Source organism: Camelus bactrianus, chromosome 6, assembly GCF_048773025.1.
Source record: "Camelus bactrianus isolate YW-2024 breed Bactrian camel chromosome 6, ASM4877302v1, whole genome shotgun sequence".
In the NCBI taxonomy this organism is placed as follows: Eukaryota; Metazoa; Chordata; class Mammalia; order Artiodactyla; family Camelidae; genus Camelus; species Camelus bactrianus.
In genome coordinates, this window is record NC_133544.1 from 81,364,076 (window position 1) to 81,387,060 (window position 22,985).

Consider the following 22,985-nt stretch of genomic DNA (forward strand, 5'->3'; position numbering starts at 1 on the left):
CAAAAACTCCAACCAAAATTCCTTATACTGGGCCACATTTCCCCAACTCCTTACCTATTTACCTAAAATGCTCTGACTTCTCCCTTTCCTCTCACCCATGCCTACAGCAACCCCTCTCAAAAACACCTCTTGAATTTCCCTGATTTACCATTCATCGCATTTATCCCCTAAATTGAATAATGCATTCCTCTAGACTTCCTGGAACTTATTTCTACTTCTCTTATAGTACTTCTGCTTTACAATTAAATTATATATATACAGTTGACCCTTAAACAACACAGATTTGAACTGCGTGGGACCACTTACAGGTGTTAATTTTTCACTAAATATCCACAACAGTACTACACAATCTGGGGTTGGTTGAATCCGCTAGGAGGGCAGACTGTAAAGTTATATGCAAATTTTCAACTGTGCTGAGGGTCTGCGCCTCAACCCTGGTGTTGTTCAAGAGTCAACTGTATACAAAATTTCTCAGAATGTAAGCTCCTTGTCTCAACCATCTTTCTATTTTTGACAGTATTGTCTTAGTGTTTTACACGAGATGGAGAAAACGCACAATCTGCAAACATGTTACCTTGATTACAAAGCCTTTAAAAATATAAGTTATGCTGCTAGGATCTCATAAACACACATTATTTAAATTAAAACAAAATTTAAGACTACAATAGTCAAATTCTTTCTGCATATCATAGTAGCTGAAATCTAAAGGGATCAACATCAGAAAATATACAGAAAAAATGTAACACTTAAAGGAGACAAAAACTGCAAATTAAATCAATAGAAATTAAGTAGATCAATTTATTTTTTGTGTATTTCACAAGTATAATTTTGGAAGGGCTATTTGACAAATTTCAGCATTAACTGCCAACTCCAGATATATTCAACAAAAAAAGGCATTTGCTCTTGGCCCTTTTAATACAGGCAGCTGTCCTATTGCATCACAAAGATGCAGTTAACAGGTTTGAGGGCATATTAAAGAAATTAGATTTTTCTTTCAAATGCTGTTTAATTGATAAATAACATAACACGAACATACATTAATGGCTGTCATGACCATCGGTGATTTGCAGATAGTAAAACTTATAGGCCTACCTACTTTAAAAAAGCAGAAACTAGCAAAACAGTATTAAAATCAGTTTTATCAGTTAATCCTTAGATTAACGATCCCAGAATGAGACTTCTTTGATCCCAATTTTACAAGGTGTGGTGTGGCATCAGGGGGAGAAGGGTTATGGGGGAAGGATGGCAGTGCATGCTGAATTGCAGAGTTGGGACAGTGGCTCAAATTTGTCATTATCCAGATTAGGAAAGTGTTTTAGAAAATTTAAAATGGGCCCTTAATTGTGATATTGGGAAGGATGTTAAGGCTTGAAAATTCATCAGCCCTAAATACCATTTAATGAATGCTATCATGGGGCTTAAGAAATAAGCAGGGATGGGGGTGGGGTGTGAAGTAAAATGAGGTGAAAAAAGAAAATGAAAAATGGAAGAAAAGTCTCCAAATGCTGGGAAATGTGAAAAGGCCACCACAGAAAACTGCTGTAGTTGCCACTTAGACGTGCTCTTCCTATAGGCTACCTGCCCCTGGATCACCAAACACCAAGTTTATAGCACAATTTAAGTAGAGGTCACATTTCAGCATTGATAAAACTTCACTAATTTGGATTCAGAAAGAATACATGTCTGATTTAGTAGAAAGCTTCAATAAATATTCAGAAGTATAGTTTTTGTTAAATCTAAGTGAAGTAATAACAAGTAGAGGCCTTGATGAACAGTTAAAACTTATTCTTAGGTGAACAGCACAAGAATATTGAGTAACTGGTAAACAGAGTGCAGACATGCTCCTTCTCGGTTCACCGAACAATCCAATAATCCTTACTATCCGAACATGCCAATAACTGTAATTGTTAAGTCAAATGTAGGCTTTTAAAATGTTTCTCAGAAGTGTACTGTTGAATACGAGCTGCTGGACATGAAACAGGTAATTAAGCTCAGAATTTAGCTAATTTTCATGAAGTATTTGTTATGTCCAACTTCCGTTTACTCCACATTTCATTTATAATAAATAGGACAATGATTAAAATTGGCCATTTCTCAAACCACAATTCTGAAATCTAAGCTCATCTAGTCAAAATCTTCATTCAAGCAATAGTGAAACAGCCTGAAAATGTCTACCTAAAACTAAGTTTTGAAGCTGAACAAAAATAGAAGAATGTAAAACCTCTATCCCAAGCACCAATAATGGATATTAAGCAATTATACCTACAAATCCTTAATAACAGGTCTTTCCTGAGGGAAAGTCCTGATTAAACACTGTGACTTTACAGAAGGCAGGTTGGTTTAATGAGAAAATTTACTTTTAATAAAAAGACAGTGACAGTGTTTTATTTTGGGCACTTACTCAGTATTTCACAGATCCTCAACAAATTTTGAGGTAGGTTAAATATTAGCATTGTATTTTACAAACTAAAACAAGGGCAGAGATTACAGCACTTGTCATGAAACACAGCAGGAATCCTACCATAATCAAGAATAACATGGTCTCATCTTTCAGATTAATCTTCTTCGGTGTGTATGTGAATTTAATGGTGATAGCTTGCAAAGTCATTAAAAAAAAAAACAAAAAACCCACTAAACATTACAGAAATTCTACTTTGGGGTATTTTGTAATTCTTAAAATCAGTCCTACAATGATAAAACATACTTTGGAATATCCCTACTCCCATTACAAATCTATTTATAACCAATCCTTGTAACAAATTAGCATATTACTGATTTTGTTGTTTTCTGTCTTTTAAGCTGGTGGAGCAGGAAGATAATCAGCAAGCTCCACAGAGCACCAGGCAGCCTGGAAGTGCAGGCACTATGTACGCGCAAGGCATCATCTACGGCGATTTGGGGTCACAGGAAAGCAGGTGTACAAATGGAGCAAAGATCCAGAAAAGATGCCTGGATCCAAAAGAGGGGAGGCCCTGCCCAAGTTAAAGATGAAGAAAAAATACTATCATCTCAGGCTGTGGATTCTTATCATCATGCTGCAGTATGTATGATGCACTACTCCTAAAAGAACAGTAAATTTGTCCCAGTAAAGTCTGTTAGTTAAAGTTCTTACTAACTAGAGTTACCACAAGTTCTTTACAAATAAAATTAAAATTACATTTTATTAAACTGACATCTATAGAAGCAAAACACCTAAATATTTATCATATGTTCCACCTATCATGTAAATTACTCTAATTGTCACAAGCCTAATTCACTTAGCTCATTATAATTACTTAAAATCCAGCTCATCCTGACATAGGTTCCTGGGCCAGTCTTCTCAAGTATTTGTTTCATTATAAAGTTCCTTTTTTTTAAACAATTGTCAAATATTAGTAATAATTCAGGATTAAGAGTAGTTAATTAACAACTGGGAAATTATTAAGGAAAATATCATTACTGTGTTAGAAAATACAGCATTCAGCAGAGCAGGCTTCAAGAGTAAAGATACAGACATCTATGCTTCTGAATAGACCGAACAGCACAGCCCAACACAACGTGAGTCAAAGAAGCCAGGAAAAAAAGGAGGAAGGGGCCACAGGAGGCAAAGTATTTTTATTCTAGTGTCCCCAAAATTGACTGTGGAAGTAAAAAGTTTCTATATTAAAAAAGTTTATATAAATTACATGAATTATAATTTTCATAGAAGTCAAAATGAAGTGTTCTGCATAGGACAAAAGATATGCCTAAGCAACATATCGTATTTGCACAAGGCCACTGGATGTCATGGATTATTAGTGACGCATGGAAAAGCTTATGTCTGCGGCAGACTGAGCAGAGATTTCAGTTTGGTATTCTATGACCCCATGACTGTAAACTACTTTCTATACAAAAGCTCTAATGAGATACAGAGTTTTGTGTAGGAACTCTTGTGCTTCTGGTTGGCACATCATCTACTTTTTAATATGTGAAATTAATAGAGACATTTGTGAGAGGTTGTGCAAAACTATTATATTTACAAAAATGGCACAAAAGTGGATTCAACAGTCAATGCACATGCACACTTCATTCACATCTTCAACAACAAAAGGTATCCTAACACTACAGAACTGAATAAGAATGTTAGCTTCAACGGCAGCTGTTAAGCACGAGAGTCACATAGTTACACCAGAATGGGCAAATATTGCCCAAGTAAAATTCTATTGTTAAAGCTGAAACAGATTTAAGGCCATTCAAGTTCAAGCACAGGATACAAATCTTTCGGAGCCCCATCTATGTGTTTGAAATATGTGACCTTTCTTCTAACTTGTGGTCTTAAACTTCTGTTTTACAAAATCCAAAGGAAAAATACAGAAGAAATCAATACAATAGAGGTTATATTAAATAAGAGTAACATACAAAGCTGTAATTAAGATGAATTAAAGAAAGCCAAAACATTAAAATTGTAAAACTTGCTTGTTACTTGTTGGAACCAGCCCTACACTAGGAGTTAGGTAATATATACAATTACTTTCAAGTAGATTGATTACTTTATGTTGCTCTAACATGTTCTTTTCATCAGTGCACTGTTAAACTAATAAAAAACCCTACACATGTGTATTCCTTTACAATAGCAGCACACACTACCGCTACCTGCAAAGCCGTCAGTCTCAAATGACTTAGTGAATGAAAGGAAATAAAAAGCAGAGAAGTAACATAGTAAGGAGAAATAACAGGAATTAGAAGATTCATGCAGTTCAGCTCTTTTAATCAGCCAGCCAGCTTGCTAGTAACGAGAGATGGTTTCCGCTGAGGAAGGTCCTGTGGAGTGGGAATGTGGTCACCAGTGACCTCTGTCTTATCCGGGGCTGCAGTAGGAAGCTGCTTGTTCTTCATTTTTGCTTTAGCCATGTTGTAATCCCCAGAATCAAAATATTTTTGCTACAAGGAAAAAAAAAGTCAGATTAGAGTTTAAAAGCTTTCCTATGCAATTACACTGGTTTAAGATGTAGCTGTGACCCTGTACTGTTGATATAAAATAAGCCTTAAAATATTTAAACAAAAACATTAATTACATAAAATAGCTATGCCTCTGTAGTGAGTCCTCTCATAAGTCAACAACTGAGAAGTCAGGCAAGAATCCCCTCTTCCTTAGGCTCACTTTCCTCATTCTAGTTCCATTACGGAACCGTCAAGACTGACATCAACTTCCACATCAATCTATCTGTGAATGAACAGTCCTGGACTTAAAGAGTGAGGCACAAATCATTCATTTACTAACAGAAAAACCAGGGTGAAATTCGTGCTTAAATGATTTTGAAAATAAAAACACATAATTCACCAACTTGCATTTCGGATGCGCCACCCCCGCCTTCAAGCAACCTTACAGTTATTAAAATTATTACTTAAAGTTGCTGGTACTCTGTCATCTAAGATGAACATTTCTGTTAGGATTTAAACTATTTGAATTACAGCAGTGCACTAAAATAAAAATTAGGGTTAAAATATAAATGCTAGGGTAATGGAAAAAATAAACTCTTTAGAAATTAACACCTAAAATACACATCCCTATCCTTTACCACCACTTCACCTAAGACACTAAGTAAAACTATCACTCTTCATAGTTGGAGAGATGACTAAGGTAAAGACCATACCCTTTATCACTAAAATAGAAACTGTGGAGCTAAATATCAACCTTAATATAGTCTACATGAGTTAATCTGTTACAGAGCAAAAATGGATGAATTTGCCTGGGTTCTGACTTCCACCTATCAAGCTTAGCCCATGTTTATCGAGAACCTGTTATACTACATGTGAGGCACTGTGTCAATCTTGGAGAGAGATACAAAGATGGGTAACAGTCAAGTAAACCCATTACTATTCTGTTTTAAGTACATAAGGTGCTACAGTTATCCAAAGGAGAAGAAAGTAACCTCTGCCTATTGTGTAGGCAAGAGGGAATAATTCAGATATGAGATGAGGGCATGGACAAAGGGTGAAGGGGGAAAAATAAAAATATTTTCTTTGAGACTTCAGGGATACCTCAAGTGGTAAATGAAGTAGCTCGGAACTCACAGCTTAGTCTAAGACCATTGAGTGGCCTGGAAAAAGGTCTCACTGGATGCCTCCCTCCAGGAACTATTCTTTGATAAGCATGTGGCGGACGGCCAAAGGGTCTATAGTTAGAAATCGCTTTTCACATGTCATTATTCATGTAACATATTATAGGAAACTTGGACCAGGCCTTTCTAAGGTTTGCTGCAGCTTCACTTCTGCATGTTTTAAAATGTGTAGTGAAAAAAAATCTCAGAACTTCTATGTACTGTATTATATTAGAGAGCTACTTCTGCCTCTAAAAAGAACAAAGCAGCTTGCCAAATTTTTGAGTAAGAAGCACAAAATGAGAAATTTAAAGCACAGTTCAAATCTTAGGCAATTTTTTTCCAATGTAATAAAGTCAGTTTCTAATAATACCTATTTTATAGTCACCAAAGGTTCATCATAAGGGATCCCACTTAACTGTAGATTAAGCTACTTTCTTTCTTTGGGGAAAAGGAATTAAATTTACTTGGTGTGGCTAGAGACAAAATTAAAATCAATGGTTAACAATTGTAACTGCTCAAGGGAGAGAAATGAACTAGACCAGTGTTTCTCATATTGGGAAAGAAACAGTCTAAGAAGGCAATATTATTTGTCTTTAACAATTAAAAAATTTTGTATCTTAAGTGAAAATTTTTTAAAAAATTAACATACTTTTTGTATGAATCATCTAGATGACACTTTTATAAAAGTCTCCACCCACTCCAATTTAAAGGCCATACTTACATCAGTATTAATAACTGCACTGACACTAACTGATCACCAAAGTGACAATATTTAAATTTTAAGGCTAAGTTTCTTAAAACTGGATCTTCGGTTTTCTTGGAAGTTCACAAAACTCCACAAATAGGAAAAAACAGAGGCTAGACTGCTTCTTGAAACCCCTCACATGTCATATTGTTAAAAGCCTAAAATAGGTGTCTGAATAACATTAAGAATAATAAACCAGAAAGAGACTGAATATAAATGATATCCATCCAATCAGTCTTCTCAAATGAAGAAGAAACTGTTCAAAGATACTAAGATTACTTGCCAGTTTGCTATTACGACAGAGGAAAACTACAACCCTGTAACCCAGATATTTTTAAAAAATCAACTCTTTTAACATAGTGAGAAATGATGGCTGAATATAAGACTTCATTTCCCTCATATAAAAGTGCTTATCATTGACTTTTTGATAAAATACAGAATCATTCAAGAGCTCCCTTCTCAAATTCTATATAATTATTTGATTCAAGAGGCATTTTCTTATTGACAACCATTTACATCTGTAACACCAACTCCAAGATACAGTGTATATAAATTCTAACTTGAAGATACCTAAAGTCATAAATAGTTGAAGCTAGAGAAAAATGAAAAAGACAACAGCCCAAATGTCAAATAGAAAGCCTGTTAGCCTAAGTTATACTGAAGATTAGCTAACGAAAGTTTGCTGAACACTAATAATCAGTCAAATCCTAAATCCAAATAATAATTTAATAATCAAAGACTATGTAATTTATTTCATAATTAAAATCATACCTGATGGGACCATTTCAAAATGAGACTTGATACAAGTATGTTCTACATAGAATGTAGAACATGTTTCTCATTCTGCTTTTTATTTATCCCCCATCTTATGGCCTTATAATGCTTTTTTTTCCTTCTAATTTTATTAAGATATAATTGACATCCAGCGCTGCGTAAGTTTAAGGTGTAGAGCATAATGTTTCGACTTAATGTACATCATGGAATGATTTCATTAAGTTTAGTGAACATCCATCATCTCATAGATACAAAACAGAAATTTAAAAACATTTTTCCCCCTTGTGATGAGAACTCTGAGGATTTACTCTCTTAACTTTCATATAAAACATACAGCAGTATTAATTACATTTATCCCTGTTGTACATTACATCTCTAGCACTTATTTATAACAGTAAATTTGTACCTTTTGACTACCTTCATCCATTCCCCTCCTCACTCCCTATAATTATGCTTTTTAAATAACCACATGGTATTTTATTTTGTTGACTTATTACAATTTAACTATTTCTCTGCTGCTGAATAGTGATGCTGCTTCTAATTATAGTTAAAGCTACAAAGTGTACCTTCTAATGTGAAGATATTTTCCTTATATTGAATTGTACCCTTAGATTAATTCACGAATGATTAGCCATTCAAATATGAACAATTTCTGTAAATCTTGATCCATATCCCTTTCCACAAAGAGTAATGCTACACACAACAAAGAGCATATTAGCTACATTCACTTCAACCTCACCAATGGGTATTATTTTAAAATTTTTTTCTAATTTAGTTATAGGTATACTATGGTATAATTGTTCTAATTTACATTTCATTAATTTCTATCATGGATTAACATTTTTCTGTGTTTAATAACAATACTTCCTCTGTTAAAATCCTTTATCTAAGCCACCTTAGTGTTTTTCTTGTATATTTGAAAAACCATTTTATGCGTTACAAATATTAACTATCATTTTTAGTAATAATATTCCCACCAAATTACTTTCCTGGAACATGGATTTTATTTTATATTTTGGTATAATTCTTCCTTGTCATTCTATTATTTCAAAGCTGTGAATGTTATTCTTTCATGTAATTAAAAAATACCACTTTATATCTTGCCACTTTTAAAAGTAACTTTTTAATCTAAAATAATGTTAAAATAGAGGAGAATGGTGGTTACCAGGGGCTGAGGGGGGGGGGAAATGGTTAATAGGTACAAACTTCCAATAATAAGATGAGTAAGCTCCAGGGATCTAATAAATAGACAACATGGTTAACTACAGTTAACCATACTGGATTGTATATTTGGAAACTGCTATGAGAGGAGAGCCTAAAGTTCTCACCATACAAGAAAATGGTAATTATGTGAGGTACAGGGCATGTTAGCTAACCTTATTTTGGAAAGCATTTAGCAATATGTACATGTATCAAATTATTACACCACAGACCTTAAATTTACACAATGTTATATGTCAGTTATAGCTCAATAAAGCTGGGAAAAATATCCTTTTACAATCTGGTTTACTTGAGAAAATAATCCATATATAACTACAGCCAATATATACACAAGTAACACACACACATCTGGCGGTAGGTAAGGTACAGAGCTGTATACGCAGACACCCATTTCACAACCTCTATTGGCAAACTGAGTTCACAGGGCTCAAGCATTTGAAGATTACACATCAGAACTTACCCCTTTCTGCAACCGTTTCCTTAAAAAATCTGAACCTCCAGGCTTTTGCCCCAGATGAGGATATCTTGCTTTTAATTTTGCTTCTTCAGCTTTCTCTGGACTAGTCACTTTATCTTCCATTTCCTGAAATAATTTTAAATCAATTACTTCTTTATTACAATTCAGTTATTTTTGATAATTCTACCTCTTGACTATCCGGACTCTGACTTTAGTTGTCAAGTGCCAAATAACGCAGCATCTGACTAAGAAATCAAGTGCAGAGGCTTTTTAAAATGCCTCTGTCTTGTTTTTCATATGATCCATGTGATAGCTCTATTATAGCTGTGATGCATGTGTAACACCCCACACACTGGATAAAAATATCAAGATAGCTCAGCTCTGAAGTCTTGCTTGCCATTACTTTCCAGTCATGTATAACACATTTATAGTTAGTCACCTTCTTTAGAACTCATCAGCTCTTTGCCCATATTTAGAGAACCATTTTAATACTGTTAAAGTAAAAAAGATCTTTTTGATCTCCTGTTTGTTCAAAATCATGTATAGCTGGAAGCTCTGAGACTCTTTAATAGAAATGAACAGCAACCTACCATCATATATTCCTTGAATAACTCAATGCAGAAGACCTTGTTATTTTTAAAAAAGAGAAACATCATCTTTGTCAATCTTTACATCTGTGTATTTTATTGCCAACTTTCTCCCCGTATTTAATGACAAACACTGTTCATGCAAAGAACCCATTCTTTAATAGATCAAAAACATGTTTTCTGACAAAGGACTGTCAACATCTTAAGCCTATTTGCTTTTAACTTTAAGAAAACAGACTTTTTCTCTTCGCAAGAGTGATATTTTATAGGGAAGCAGTATTACCACTTCATGGCAACTACTGCAGAAGAATGAATCAAGAACAGGGCTGCCTTGATAGGGAAGGCTGAGCAATGACAAGGCATACTCTCGACTCACTGTCGAAATGGACTCACTTCTGCATACCAGGCTCAGCAAGATCACATACCTCTGCATATCTTGATTCTTCCAAGTTATTAATGAATAGTCAAAAAGCAGGAATGTTATCCACAAATGCCAAGCCCGTTGTTCTTGTATCAATCGAGGAACTGAAGAAACAACTTCATATAATTTTTGCATGTCTTCCTCAAAAGTACATTCATAATGTTTTATAATTAGCTTTATTCACCTTATAGATTGTCAATATTTTTTTTTCCACCTTGAACAGCTTCTTTATGTGTTGTTGTATCTTCTCATTTTTAGTCTTGGAGGATTTTGGGAAAAAAAAACTGCTATCAAATATACTTTCTCTATGAGGCCTCTTTTATGTGTACGCGCCTTTCTGCTTCAAGTGTTCTACTCTCCTCTGTTTATGCTGCAGCTTCATGCATCTACATATTTTGATTTTTATTCTTTTTACCATGTTATCATTTACTCACTTGATGTACAAAAAAATTCAACTATGTGTGCTTAGCCAGAGACAGAGACTCCGTTAATAAAATAGTATCAGTGATTCTGCCAGTCATTTCATTCAAAAAGGGTAAGCCACAAGGAGCTCTGCTCAAGTGTGAGGTGTGTGATGCTAACCTGCCATTCCCATGATGGTCTCAGTCCCTTAGTGTGATCTTTCAGAGTGTAAGCATGTCAACATACTCTTTATCATTCCAGTGTTTAAAAACTTAGTCCCTACAAAACAAGTCAACTATCTCAGCTGCCAATCAACTGAAGAATCAGTCCAGCCATCTGTTCAAATGCATCTTAGACAAAAACGTGACCATCACTTGACCTACTGAGAACTGATGGGACAGTCTCCAATGTGATCATGACTTTGCTGGGATTTTTCAAGGGTGATTTTATTATTTTTTAAAGCATTTTCTTTTTATTCAAATATATGCAAATCAAATGGTAAAAAATATAGAAAGTTAGATTTGCATTGTATTAGCCTTTTAAAAAATTTTGTATTTTTATTGAAGTATACAGTCAGTTTACAATGCTGTGTCAATTTCTGGTGTACAGCACAATACTTCAGTCATGTATAAACATACATATATTCGTTTTCATATTCTTTTTAACCATAAGTTACTACAAGATATTGAATATAGTTCCCTGTGCTATACAGTATAAATGCGTGTCATCCTTGCACAGGGGCCATGCTAATCTCTGTATCATTCCAATTTTGGTATATGTGCTGCCGAAGCGAGCACAAGGGTGATTTTATAAACATGACTTTTGCTTTACTAACTTTAGAGCCTAACCCCTATATAAGATGTAACTACATTGTATTCATCAGGAAAACTGGAGAAATAATATAAACTTAAGGTTCATAGTTCAGCATAGGAAAGTGGGCTGAGTCACTGCAGAGACTCAGGCTCAGCGTTCTCTGAGGCTTCACTTCACTACTATAGCCCCAGGGTATTGTGGTACTGCTGCAATTTAGAAGTGGAATCTAAAGATAGGCAGAAGACCTAAACAAGCAATTCTCCAAAGAAGACATACAATGGCCAAAAGGCACATGAAAAAAAAAAAAATGCTCAATATCGCTAATTACCAGGGAAATGCAAACAAAAACGTCATTCAAAAGTCCACAAAGGACAAATGCTGGAGAGGGTGTGGAGAAAAGGGAACCCTCCTGCACTGCTGCTGGGGATGTAGTTTGGTGCAGCTATTGTGGAAAACAGTCTGGAGATTCCTCAAAAAACTAAAAATACAGTTACCATATGATCCAGCAATCCCACTCCTCACTATATATCCAGAGGGAACTCTAACACAAAAAGATACACACACCTCAATGTTCACAGCAGCACTATATACAACAGCCAAGACATACAAGCAACCTAAACATCCACTGACAGATGACTGGATAAAGAAGTTGTGGTATATTTATAGAATGGAAAACTACTCAGCAATTAAAAAAAGAGTGAAATAATGCCATTTGCAGCAACACGAATGGACCTGAAGATCATCATTCTAAGTGAAGCAAGCCAGAAAGAGAAAGAAAAATACCATATGATATGACTTATATGTAGAATCTTAAAAAAAAAAAAAAAAGGTGAGGGGAAGAGGGGAGTTTGAGATTTGCAAATGTTAACCATTATATATAAAAATAGATAAACAAAAAATTTCTTCTGCATAGCACAGGGAACTATATTCAGTATTTTGTAATAATCTTTAATGAAAAAGAATATGAAAACAAATATATGTACATATATGCTGACTAGGACATAATGCTGTACACCAGAAATTGACATTGTAACTGACTACAATTAAAAAAAAAAAGAAGTGGAATTGGTAGGGATCTACTCTTGGGTTCCCCCTGTAAAGTTGTTTTTTAAATTGGTTGACATTAAATTTAAACACTGGCTGAAAAGGACTCCAACTTTTCAGTCCCAGCACCTTCAAATTAAAGGTGTTAACAGAGTCCTACATTTCATTGTTTGATTTGAATTATCAGTTCTCTATATCTGAGAACAACTCCCTAAAATTTCTAGTATGGGGTAGCAACTTTTTCTAGATTCCAGTGTTTCTTCAGGTTCTCCCCATTTTATATATGAGGAAAAACTTTGTATACAATATGCCATCTTATCTGGCATTCCCTTATTTATATATAGTCATATATAATTAATTGAATGAAGTGACTCAGTTAACTTGAAAGTTTACTATTACAAAAACATTTTAGGCAAAACAGCACCTACAGCTGAAAAAGTATCATTTAGACTAATAATAAATTTGCAATGTGTCCTAGAAAAACAAACCAATTCTTGAACTTTGTCAAGTGCAAAGCACAATGGCAAGTCCCTGTTACTTGCAATTTTGTAGCTAGATTCAGAATTTCAGCTGTATTTAATACCAAAAAGGGAAAAAAAATGACCAAAGCTACATTTTTAAAATGTAGTCAATACCATCAAGACATCTACAATACTGTTAATGGATCATACAGAAACATTCTTAAACCTTTTGCAGATATAGACAGTTCTAGGACTTTACTGAGAAGCAAGTTCAAATGCTTGGATGTTCACCAACGTTCTGACACAGGTACAGATTTTCTTGTTAAGTATTAATAACACATCAGGCGGTGGACTGCGTCCGTGAGCATTCAGGCCACACTTAACTGTTCTCTAAACACTCCTCTGAATCACTACAGTTAGAAGCCTGAAAGTACATTTCCCAGACTGCATTCCTGTAAGGTTCTGCCAATGGCATCTATACCAGATTAAAAGGTATGGGAGAAAGAATCCATTCTGTTCCTGGTGATGCCACCAACAACGTGCAGGCAGCAGTAGCTCCTGTGAGTTCCTGCCAGAGGGCATCGAGCACAATATAGTAGCCACTGTAGCACCTACATGAGATGGGGGTGGAGGACGCTGGACTAGGAAGAGTGCTCACTCTTACTGGGTCAAAGGCTTTTTGTAATCCCACACCTCTAGAAACATCTTCTCCCTTTTGCTACTCTATCCTCTTCAACAATTTGTAACCTAATCCCCTAAATCATATCCCTTTCTGTTTGAAATAACCAAAGTGGTTTCTATTCTCCAGAACAGGATACTAACTGATACAATCAGGTATAAGAAGCAATTTATCCCTATAGCCATGTTAAAAAATGCAAAGAAGGACACAAAATTTGGTGTGACTGCATGTTTCTGGACATCCTTCAAAGGAATTTCTAAACATTTATTCTAGTTAGAATGGAAATACATCCCTCAAAAGGTTTGAGATAAAGAAGGAAATAGCAAACAAAGAAATTGATATACATGCATGTATACAGACAAGTCACTTTTCTAACTTTTCCCCAGCTTTATTGAGATATAATTGGTACATTCACTTTTCTTTATTATTGTATTATTTTTTAATTCTTTTTTGTTTTGGGGGGAAGAGGTAATTACGTTATTTTTTTTTAAGAGGAGGTACTGGAGATTGAACCCACGACCTCGTCTGTGCTAAGCATGCGCTCTACCACTTAAGCCATGCCCTCTGCCCCCTCACTTTTCTAATTTTAATGTTTTAATATGTGAGGTTAAAAAAAAGAGAACGAAAATATGTAACAGTATTTTTAGAGTTTAAATGCTCTATATTCCTGTATCATTTAGAAAAGGATTTATGATATCATACATTTTGTTCAGTTAAGGATGCATGGTAAAATTTCAAGAGGAATCAATGTAATAACAGAAATAAAGTACACAGCTTCCAAAACTAGTAACAGTAGGGGGTAAAAGGGAAGAAGAAAATCAATCAATTGAAAAGAAGAAGAGTTGGGGTGGGGGGTGGAAGAAGAGCAAGAAATGAGAGGGAAAAAAAAAAAAACAGACCAAAAGCTTTCTCAGGGATACAGAGGATCTAATGTTCATGTCTCTTAAAAAAAAAAAAAAAGGCTCAAAATATATAAAGCAAAAATGGACAGAATTACAAGGAATAACTGATAAATCTATCAGCATAGGAGATTTCAACACATCTTCCTCATACTGGTAAATGAAAAAGACAAAGCAGTCAAAGCACATGATTTTAATTCTGCACCCAACAATTAGAAAATACATATTCTTCTTGGGGGAGGGTGTTGCTCAGCGGCAGAGTGTGCGCTTAGCATGCAAGAGGTCCTGGGTTCAATCCCCAGTACCTCCAATCAATCAATCAATAAATTTAATTACCTCCCCCTCCAAAAGACAGACAAAAAAAGATTTAAAAAAAGAAGAAAATACATATTCTTCTCAAGTACAAATGGAAAAACAGACTAAGTATTAGGCCATAAAGCAAGTCTTAACCATTTTCATCCAGACCACAATCTATGACTGCAATTCATAAGGTTAAAAGTCAATTATTTAAAAATGTATATATCCCTGCCATGTGGAAATTAAACTACAATACTAAATAATTCATGGTTAAAAAAGGAATCACGGGAATAAAAAAATACTTGGAACTCACTGATAATAAAAATTCTATGCATACCAAACTTGTGGAATACAAGTGTCCTTTAAGGGCTTATATTACAGAGGAAAACTAAAACTCACTGACCTATGCACCCAACTTTAGAAGTTAAGACAAAGAACAGAACCCAAAGAAAATAGGAGAAAATAAAAGGCAGATATTAATGAATAGAAAACAAAGATACAATAGAAAGGATCAACAAAAGGGAGAAATGACAAGCTTTACCAAGAAGAATGTATTTTTTAAAAATCAATCTGGTTTCAAAACTTTACTCTCCAAAGGTGTAGAGAAAAGGGAACATTCCTACGCTGTTGATGGGAATGTAAACTGGTGTAGCCACTATGGAAAACAGTATAGAGATTCCTTAAAAAGCTAAAAATAGAGTTGCTGTATGATCCAGGAATCCCACTCCCAGGCATATATCCAGAGGAGACTCTAATTCTAAAAGATACGTACACCTCAATGTTCACAGCAGCACTGTTTACATTGGCAAAGACATGGAAGCAACCTAAATGTCCATCAACAGATGACTGGATAAAGAAGTTGTGGTATAAGGACAGAAACAGACTCACAGACAGAGAATACAGACTTGTGGTTGCCAGAGGGGTGGAGGCTGGGAAGGGATAGACTGGGATTTCAAAATTGTAAAATAGATAAACAAGATTACACTGTATAGCACATGGAAATATACACAAAATGTTATGATAACTCACAGAGAAAAAAATGTGACAATGAGTGTATATACGTCCATGAATGACTGAAAAATTGTGCTGAACACTGGAATTTGACACAACATTGTAAAATGATTATAAATCAATAAAAAATGTTAAAAAAAAAAGAATAAAGATCACCTATAGTTTCATCACACACACACACAAAAAGAAGTTGTGGTATATATACACAATGGAATACTACTCAGCCATAAAAAAGAATGAAAGAAAAAAGAATGAAATGCCGTTTGCAGCAAAATGGATAGACCTGGAGACCATCATAGTACGTGAAGTAAGTCAAACAGAGAAAAATAAATGTCATATGATATCACTTACATGTGGAATCTAAAATAGGACACAAATGAACTTACACACAAGTGAACTTATTTACCAAACAGAAACAGACTCACAGACACAAAACAAACTTATTGTTACCAAAGGGAAAAGGGGGTCAGGGAGAGATAAATCATGAGTCTGGGATTGGCAGATACAAATTACTATATACAAAATAGAGAAATAACAAGATATACCATACATATATATGTATGTACACATACACATATATATTGAATCACTTTGCTATACACCAGAAACTAACACATCATAAATCAACTATACTTCAATAAAATTAAAAAAAAATTAAGTTACTCTCCATGAAACCTTTGTGTTATATAGCAATTTTATTACTTTTTAGAAATAGAGCTGGAATATGAGTGAATTCACCTAGCTAAGTGGTTTCTGCTGATAATACCTTTGGGAGGAGGAGGGAAGAAGCATTATTAGAATTCTGAAACTTTCACTCTAGGCTACAAACTAGGAAAGCAGAAACCCAGAATATCACAACAGAGGTATATGCTTAGGATGTACCCAAAACCACAAAAACCAAAAACTTAAAAACACTATTTTAAATGATAGTTATTCTCTCGACAAGTAACCTATACCCCAAAATAATCTTTGCTGCATATTCTACAACTAGCATAGGGCCTAACATTTATTAATATTAGGCACTTGCATGTTTGTGAACTATTCAATTGAAATACATTAGCTATCCTTTCTGTAAGTGAGTGGGGGTATAAGGTGTATATATATATAAATAAATAAAGGATATCCAAATAATTAGGGATTATTTTATAGTCTGCCATGGACTTGATAGTAAGTCTGAATGATTTATACCACTTTCCAGCCTTCAGCAGGGAAGTTACACAGCAACATTAGGAATAAGAATCTGACCACTCTAAGCAAATTCTAAGCAAATTCTCCTCTATCTGCTCAGCAATATGTTCAATGATGCACTAACTGATAAATAAATAGGAGAGATTAATGAAAGCCAATAAATCCTTTGAGATACTGTCAGGAAGGTTCCAATACTGCTATTAACCTTTATATTCTATAGTCCTATTAAATCTGTGCTGCTTGCCCAGTGCCTGGCATTTAATGGGTGTGCAATAAAAGTCTATGAATGAATGAATACAACGTACTCCAATTGTTTTTCAAAAATTAAGAAACTTTCTAAACACCAGTTTCCCCATCAGCTTACCTTTGAAATATTTCATGTTATAGTTGATATTTACAAGTTCAGGAATAAAATTTGTTAAGTATTAAAGCTTTGCACAAACAACAGAGACAAGCCTGAAACACTGTTGTATAGCAAACTGCTGAGATGTCAAGGAGAGACATTTTTAAACTTTTCTGAGGATTACCTCAAGACTGCTAAGAATCAATGGTTCACACAAACCAGACTAGCAGGTTGTGTGCCAAACTGAAAATACCCTGAGCCTTTTAGTTACCAAAGGCACTGTCAAGACAGTCCCAGAAAATGCCAATATTAACTGTAATTTTTTAAACTGGGAAAATGGAAAAGCTTTTTATATTCATTCTTTACTGATGACATAATAAATTATAGTTCTCTTCCTCTTCCACCACTCACAAAAGCACCAAGCATATCTTTTAAACTGAAGAAAATATTTAAATTGAGAGCTCTACTTAAGTCTTTCCCAAGAAATCTTATTTGATGAATCTCAGTCAAATCTCTAGAAAATCTGTCTTCTAGAGAACCTGCTATTAAGATCTTCTTTAAAAAAATTAAAAACCACAGTATATATATGAAAATATATATACATATAACATCCTTCTACTTTCATTCAGATTTCTTAAGTGGGTCTAAGCCAAGGTTTTTATATTTCCATGGTCTATCTCTCTCTTTTTAACTGCAGTACCAGCATTGCCATTTGTATTGGAATAGTGGTTTTAATGAATTTTTCCCTGAACTTTTCAGTTAACTAACATGTTCTGAACAATGCCAGGTACTATGCTAGGTGCCATGGGAGAAGAGGTAAATAAAGGAGGGTCCCAAGCTTAAAATGCTCACGATGAAAGCAGAATTATGTGTTTTAAGTCTCCATATGACTCTCCCCACCCCCAGGATAAGAGTGCATGCCAGTCTCAGGTTAGTGTTATTCAAAATGAAAGTCCCTGCTAAAATAATGTTTTGTTGTCATTTCAGTGATAATCTAAAAGAAAAATATAAGCATATTCTAGGGCATCTGAATTGCCACTTTTATGTCTAAGCAGTGCTATGGTATTTCTGTGTCTGAGCTTTCATTTATGGTGACTAAGACTCAGCAGTACTACCCCATTTGTCCAGGGAACAATGAGAAAAGAACAAAGCTGAATTTAGAAATCTAAATGATGTACCTATGACTTTAGAGTTAAATGACCATACAGCTTACTCTCAAAAGGGAGAACTGAGTGAGTCATCATTTGAACTAGGGGAGTGTTAACTTGCCATACTCAAAAAGCTCCTGCACTTTAACAATTGCCACCATCTTCTCAATATATTGGAGATTTAGTTTCAGCAAAATACCATGCCACAGTGAATTAATAATTTAGACTGTTTTTGTTTGTTTTAGTTTTAGAGTGGTATAAAAGATAGTTTATAGTTATTTTTACATTTGTAGTATTTATTACAGCAATAAAAATTGTGTCTTATAGTTTTCTTAACAAGGGTACATACAGTACTCAAGTAGATGTACAGTGATTTAGCTCTTATTCCCATGTTGAGCTCACCTCCTTTCCTTAATTCTTCAGGGACAACAGGCTATGTATCATAAAACTATAAAAAGTTATTTTGGCTGAATACTTTGGCTTTAATTGAAAGGTCACCTCAGTACACAGACTATAATCTAATTTTTTAGGTCACCTAACTATTCTTCCAAATAGAAGAAACAGGTGATTTGGCCCACAGGAACACAGAAGTGACTCTGCACATTTTCCTCATGTTTAGGGATGGTATCCATGCTACGCGCACTTAACATCTACAGCCAACCCTTAATTCAACAAGGGACATTATATTACTAACACACTTTGGTATTAATGACAGCAGCCCTAAAACCAAAGAATTAAATTTTTAATGTAGACAGAAAGAGAAAACATTCAAGGCAGCCTTAATCTTGTTAAGAGACAAAATATTAGGCTGTCCCAAGTGAAAGCATTTGCACTGCAGAAATCAACACTCTACCTTTGGCAACATATTAACAAATCTCATAAAAGAGAATTACATAGCACCTGTTATTGTACATCAGAAGTCAAAACTGAGGTTGATTTTAGTGTTTAGGACAAGACAGCACAAACATGAATTTGTTGGGGTTTTTTCTGGGTTCCTAAATCCCAAGCAATAATGAACATCATGATAAATATTTTCCAATAAATACATAACATTTAATATTACAGTTAAGATTATAATCCTTTAATTACATATCTGTATATATGTGTATACACACACACACACACACACACACACACACACACATTTGCCCCCAAAGTTCACTTTTTAGCAAAGAGTGAATATCCAACATAGTTCTCACTGGAATATTCTCGAATAATGTAGTGGCTTGCATTAATCTGTGCTGCTTGCCCAGTACTTGGCATTTAATGGGTGTTTATGATATTGTTTTTTTCTCCAGTTACTTTACAAATAGTATCATAACAGAACCATCCAATTCAGGAAAAGTTAACATGGCAAAGAACTTATGGAATGGCTACAGAACACTAATCAAATTTCCAGCCTGATTAGAAGCATGGGTGTAACTTGAAGCAGAAGCTGTTACAAAATCCAAGTATTAGACTAAATCCTATTTATGATAATGCCCTCTGTCTTTTTAAGAAAAGGTACTGGCAACTCACCATAAACAATTAAGGAAACAAGATATCATGGACCTTTGTAGGCCAGCCACAAGTACCCAGGAGGGCAGGGCAGCAGAAATAATTACGGTGGCAGAGGGAGCACTAGCCTAGAAAAATATAAAGCCTTTGTATTTTAAATTTATATTTATAATTTGAATCCTACTGATCCGTGGCATATTTCTGTACACCAGCAAGATATTACAAATGAGTTTACAAAATGTTCCTGTTACCACGAAAGACGTAATCAACTAAGTTGTTAAAAAAAATTTTAAATTCCGACCTTTCAATTTTTAGTCAAGTACCATATGCAAATTCCACTGGCTCACATTTCTGAACAACACGCTGCGCCAACGCCGTGAGCTAGCACCTCGTTTAAGCCTCCCAACCACCATATCAAGCAAGGGCTATTATTCTTATTTTACAGATGAGGAGGTTGAAGCCTGAGGAGTTTAGCAACTGACCAAGGCTACACGGCCAACAGTGACTGGACCTGAAATTCCAACCCAGGTCTAGCTTAACGCCCAAACACAAGACACCTCCCTTGGAGTTAAGAACACGCAGACAATACAAGTAGTTGGCGAATTCATTCTCCGGGGGGGAAAATAAAGCTTCCTGAGCCAAGTGAGGCCCACGGGAACACTTAGGTCCCACGCCTAAGGACCGAGTCTAGGGCTCTTGAGTACAAGCAAGTGATTAAGGAAAAATCCGACATGTCGAAGCCTTAGAAAAGGCACGTTTCGGCCAAGACGTGGAGAACGCTTGGACCTCGCACCACGCCAGCTACTATCAGAGCTCTTGCGGGCGACGGATTCCGGAGTGTCTGGCCTCCCGGGCGAGGCGGATGTGCACACAGACTCCGCACCGGCGCCGGGCTGACTCGGGCCGCGCCCCTCCGTTTGCGAGCGGAGCAGGCCGCCACCGGGCCCTCCCGGCTCCCGGGCCCGCTCTCCGCGCACTCACCTTCTGCTCCTCCGCGGAGGCTCCTTCGGGGACTTCCGCGGACATACTGCTCCCTCTGCGGATGAGACGCCGGGAAGAGATGCTATTACCGGGTGGCCGAGGCCCCCCGGCCGCCCGCCCCGCTCCCCTAGCGCCCGCCGGGGCCGCCTCCGCCCGCGAAAATGGCCGCCGCTTTATGACGACACTCAGCCCCGCCGCGCCCGGCCGGCGGCCACTGCGGCCCTCCGCTGCCGCTGCCGCCGCCGCCGCCGCCCCGCCGCCCCGCTGCCCCTGCCGCGCCGCGCCCTTGCCTACCTTACTCGCTTCTCCCGCTCTGCGACGCCCAATCACTTCCTTCTTTCCTTCAAAGGTCGGGGCTCGCGCCTCACCTCACATCCGTCTGCCGAATTGCTTCCTGGGAATTGTAGTTTACGGGCGGAGCCGTCTCTCCGCGCCCTTGCCTGCCTCTTCTGGTCCCTTCGATCGCAAGAACTTTTCCTATTTCCACTTCCCCAGACTTACCTAGTCGGGTTCTCCTCGCTCCCCGCTTCGCGGCCGCACAGACTATTTTGGGCGACCCAAAGCTCTGTGCTTCACAAGTCGGCTTCGCCTGCCTAACCCTATGTGTCTTTCACATCCCCAATACTACGTCATCGCCTCAGGCTTTTCCTGAGCCCCGACACTATACGCCAGACCCACCTCTTAAATGCTGTCACATCTCTGCATAGTTCCTCAACAACGCACGCTGTATTATTAGATAGTATTTGTTGTGATTACTCTACTAACGTCACCTTTCCTGCTCAGGAAAGTCACATGAGGGCAGGGACTTCCTCCGTATTTGCTTTTATTTTGTTCCCTGAGCCCAGCAATTCCTAGGTAGTCACTACATATCCAATGAAGGAATTCAGCTTTCATTCGTGTGACTATTCCCAGGGTTCCATTCCCACAACTTTACTGAAACTGCTGGCACCAAACCCCTCCAATGACTTTCCTAATTGCCGAATCCTTTAGCTTCACATTTAATTCTTACTCTACTTGACATCTCAATAGTTACTGGCAATATGTGGTAGTTCCAATAAAGTGCCTCTTGGAAACTTGGAGTAAGATTGCTCTCTAAGGATTAAACTAGTTAAAAAGCAACAGATAATGCAATTCCGTAGGAATTTGGAAACCATCAAAACTCAACCACAGTGTCCTGGGTAGAATCTCAGGCAGGAAGCGTTGCACTGGGATTACAACCTGAAAAACAAAAAGTGCACTCCCTTTGGAGAAAGGAAAGAAGAGGTTTGTCAGGTAAGGGAGTATTTAAAATACAAGGGTTTAGGGGGAGGGTATAGCTCAGTGGTAGAGTGCATGCTTAGCATGCAAGGTCCTGGATTCAACCCCCAGTACCTCCATTAAATAAATAAACAAACCTAATTACCCCCTCAAAAAATAAATAATTAAAAAATAAAATGAAATACAAGGGTTCGAGAGGCCAACTCTTTGACAAGGCTATCCCTTGAGAGTGACTTAAGCTGGACCAGCTGAGAAACTTAAGATCAACTAAATATTTGTTCTCATTTCCTACTCACAAAGTAACCTACTGAAAATTTGCCTTTCCTTTATGCAGATCTACAAGGAGAGAGGAGAATGCACTAGTTAGGCTAACTGAATCATCTAACAGTTGTATTTTTATTAATGAGTTGTCATTCTGATATATATCTTATATCAATGTATTTGTGAGCTAAAATCAGATAGACACATATATAGCAAATCAGCAATATGTAACTTTAATCTGTTTCTGAAAGATAGTGACACTCTCATGAGGTCAAGTTTGAATTTCTGAGCAGTAGATTTTGGCCAGTGGAGAATTCATAGAGGCTGTGCCCTATGTGCCATTGTGGGGACTGTCTGAGAAGCCATCCTTCCCCAAGTAATACCCCTGTGCATCATAGACCATGTACCTTAATGTTTAAAATTATGCACTAATCACC

General features: G+C 36.4%; 1 protein-coding gene and 1 non-coding gene across 3 annotated transcripts; both read right to left on the reverse strand.

Moving 5' to 3' along the window:
- Positions 1-774: 774 nt before the first annotated feature.
- Positions 775-21,670, reverse strand: ARPP19 (cAMP regulated phosphoprotein 19). Of its 2 annotated transcripts, XM_074366148.1 has the most exons (4): positions 21,325-21,670; positions 21,031-21,085; positions 9,263-9,385; positions 775-4,899 (listed from the first exon to the last, which is right to left on the reverse strand). In XM_074366148.1, exons 2-4 carry the CDS (start codon positions 21,073-21,075, stop codon positions 4,729-4,731), a joined length of 339 nt encoding a protein of 112 aa, XP_074222249.1. In that variant the 5' UTR covers positions 21,076-21,085; positions 21,325-21,670; the 3' UTR covers positions 775-4,728. The 2 variants fall into 2 exon arrangements, with proteins under 2 accessions (XP_074222249.1, XP_074222247.1); XM_074366146.1 differs by lacking the exon at positions 21,325-21,670 and having other exon boundaries at positions 21,031-21,268.
- LOC123612657 (U6 spliceosomal RNA) lies at positions 11,362-11,466 on the reverse strand. Its single transcript, XR_006719948.2, has one exon. It is a non-coding gene; the product is annotated as a U6 spliceosomal RNA (small nuclear RNA).
- Positions 21,671-22,985: the final 1,315 nt, after the last annotated feature.

Excerpts from the sequence above, each read along its gene's own strand:
- ARPP19 (XM_074366148.1), bottom strand. The coding sequence starts at position 21,075 with ATGTCCGCGGAAGTCCCCGAAGGAGCCTCCGCGGAGGAGCAGAAG. Across the intron at positions 9,386-21,030 it reads CCTCCGCGGAGGAGCAGAAG|GAAATGGAAGATAAAGTGAC; the intron begins GTGAGTGCGCGG and ends AAATTATTTCAG. Across the intron at positions 4,900-9,262 it reads GGAAACGGTTGCAGAAAGGG|CAAAAATATTTTGATTCTGG; the intron begins GTAAGTTCTGAT and ends TTTTCCTTGTAG.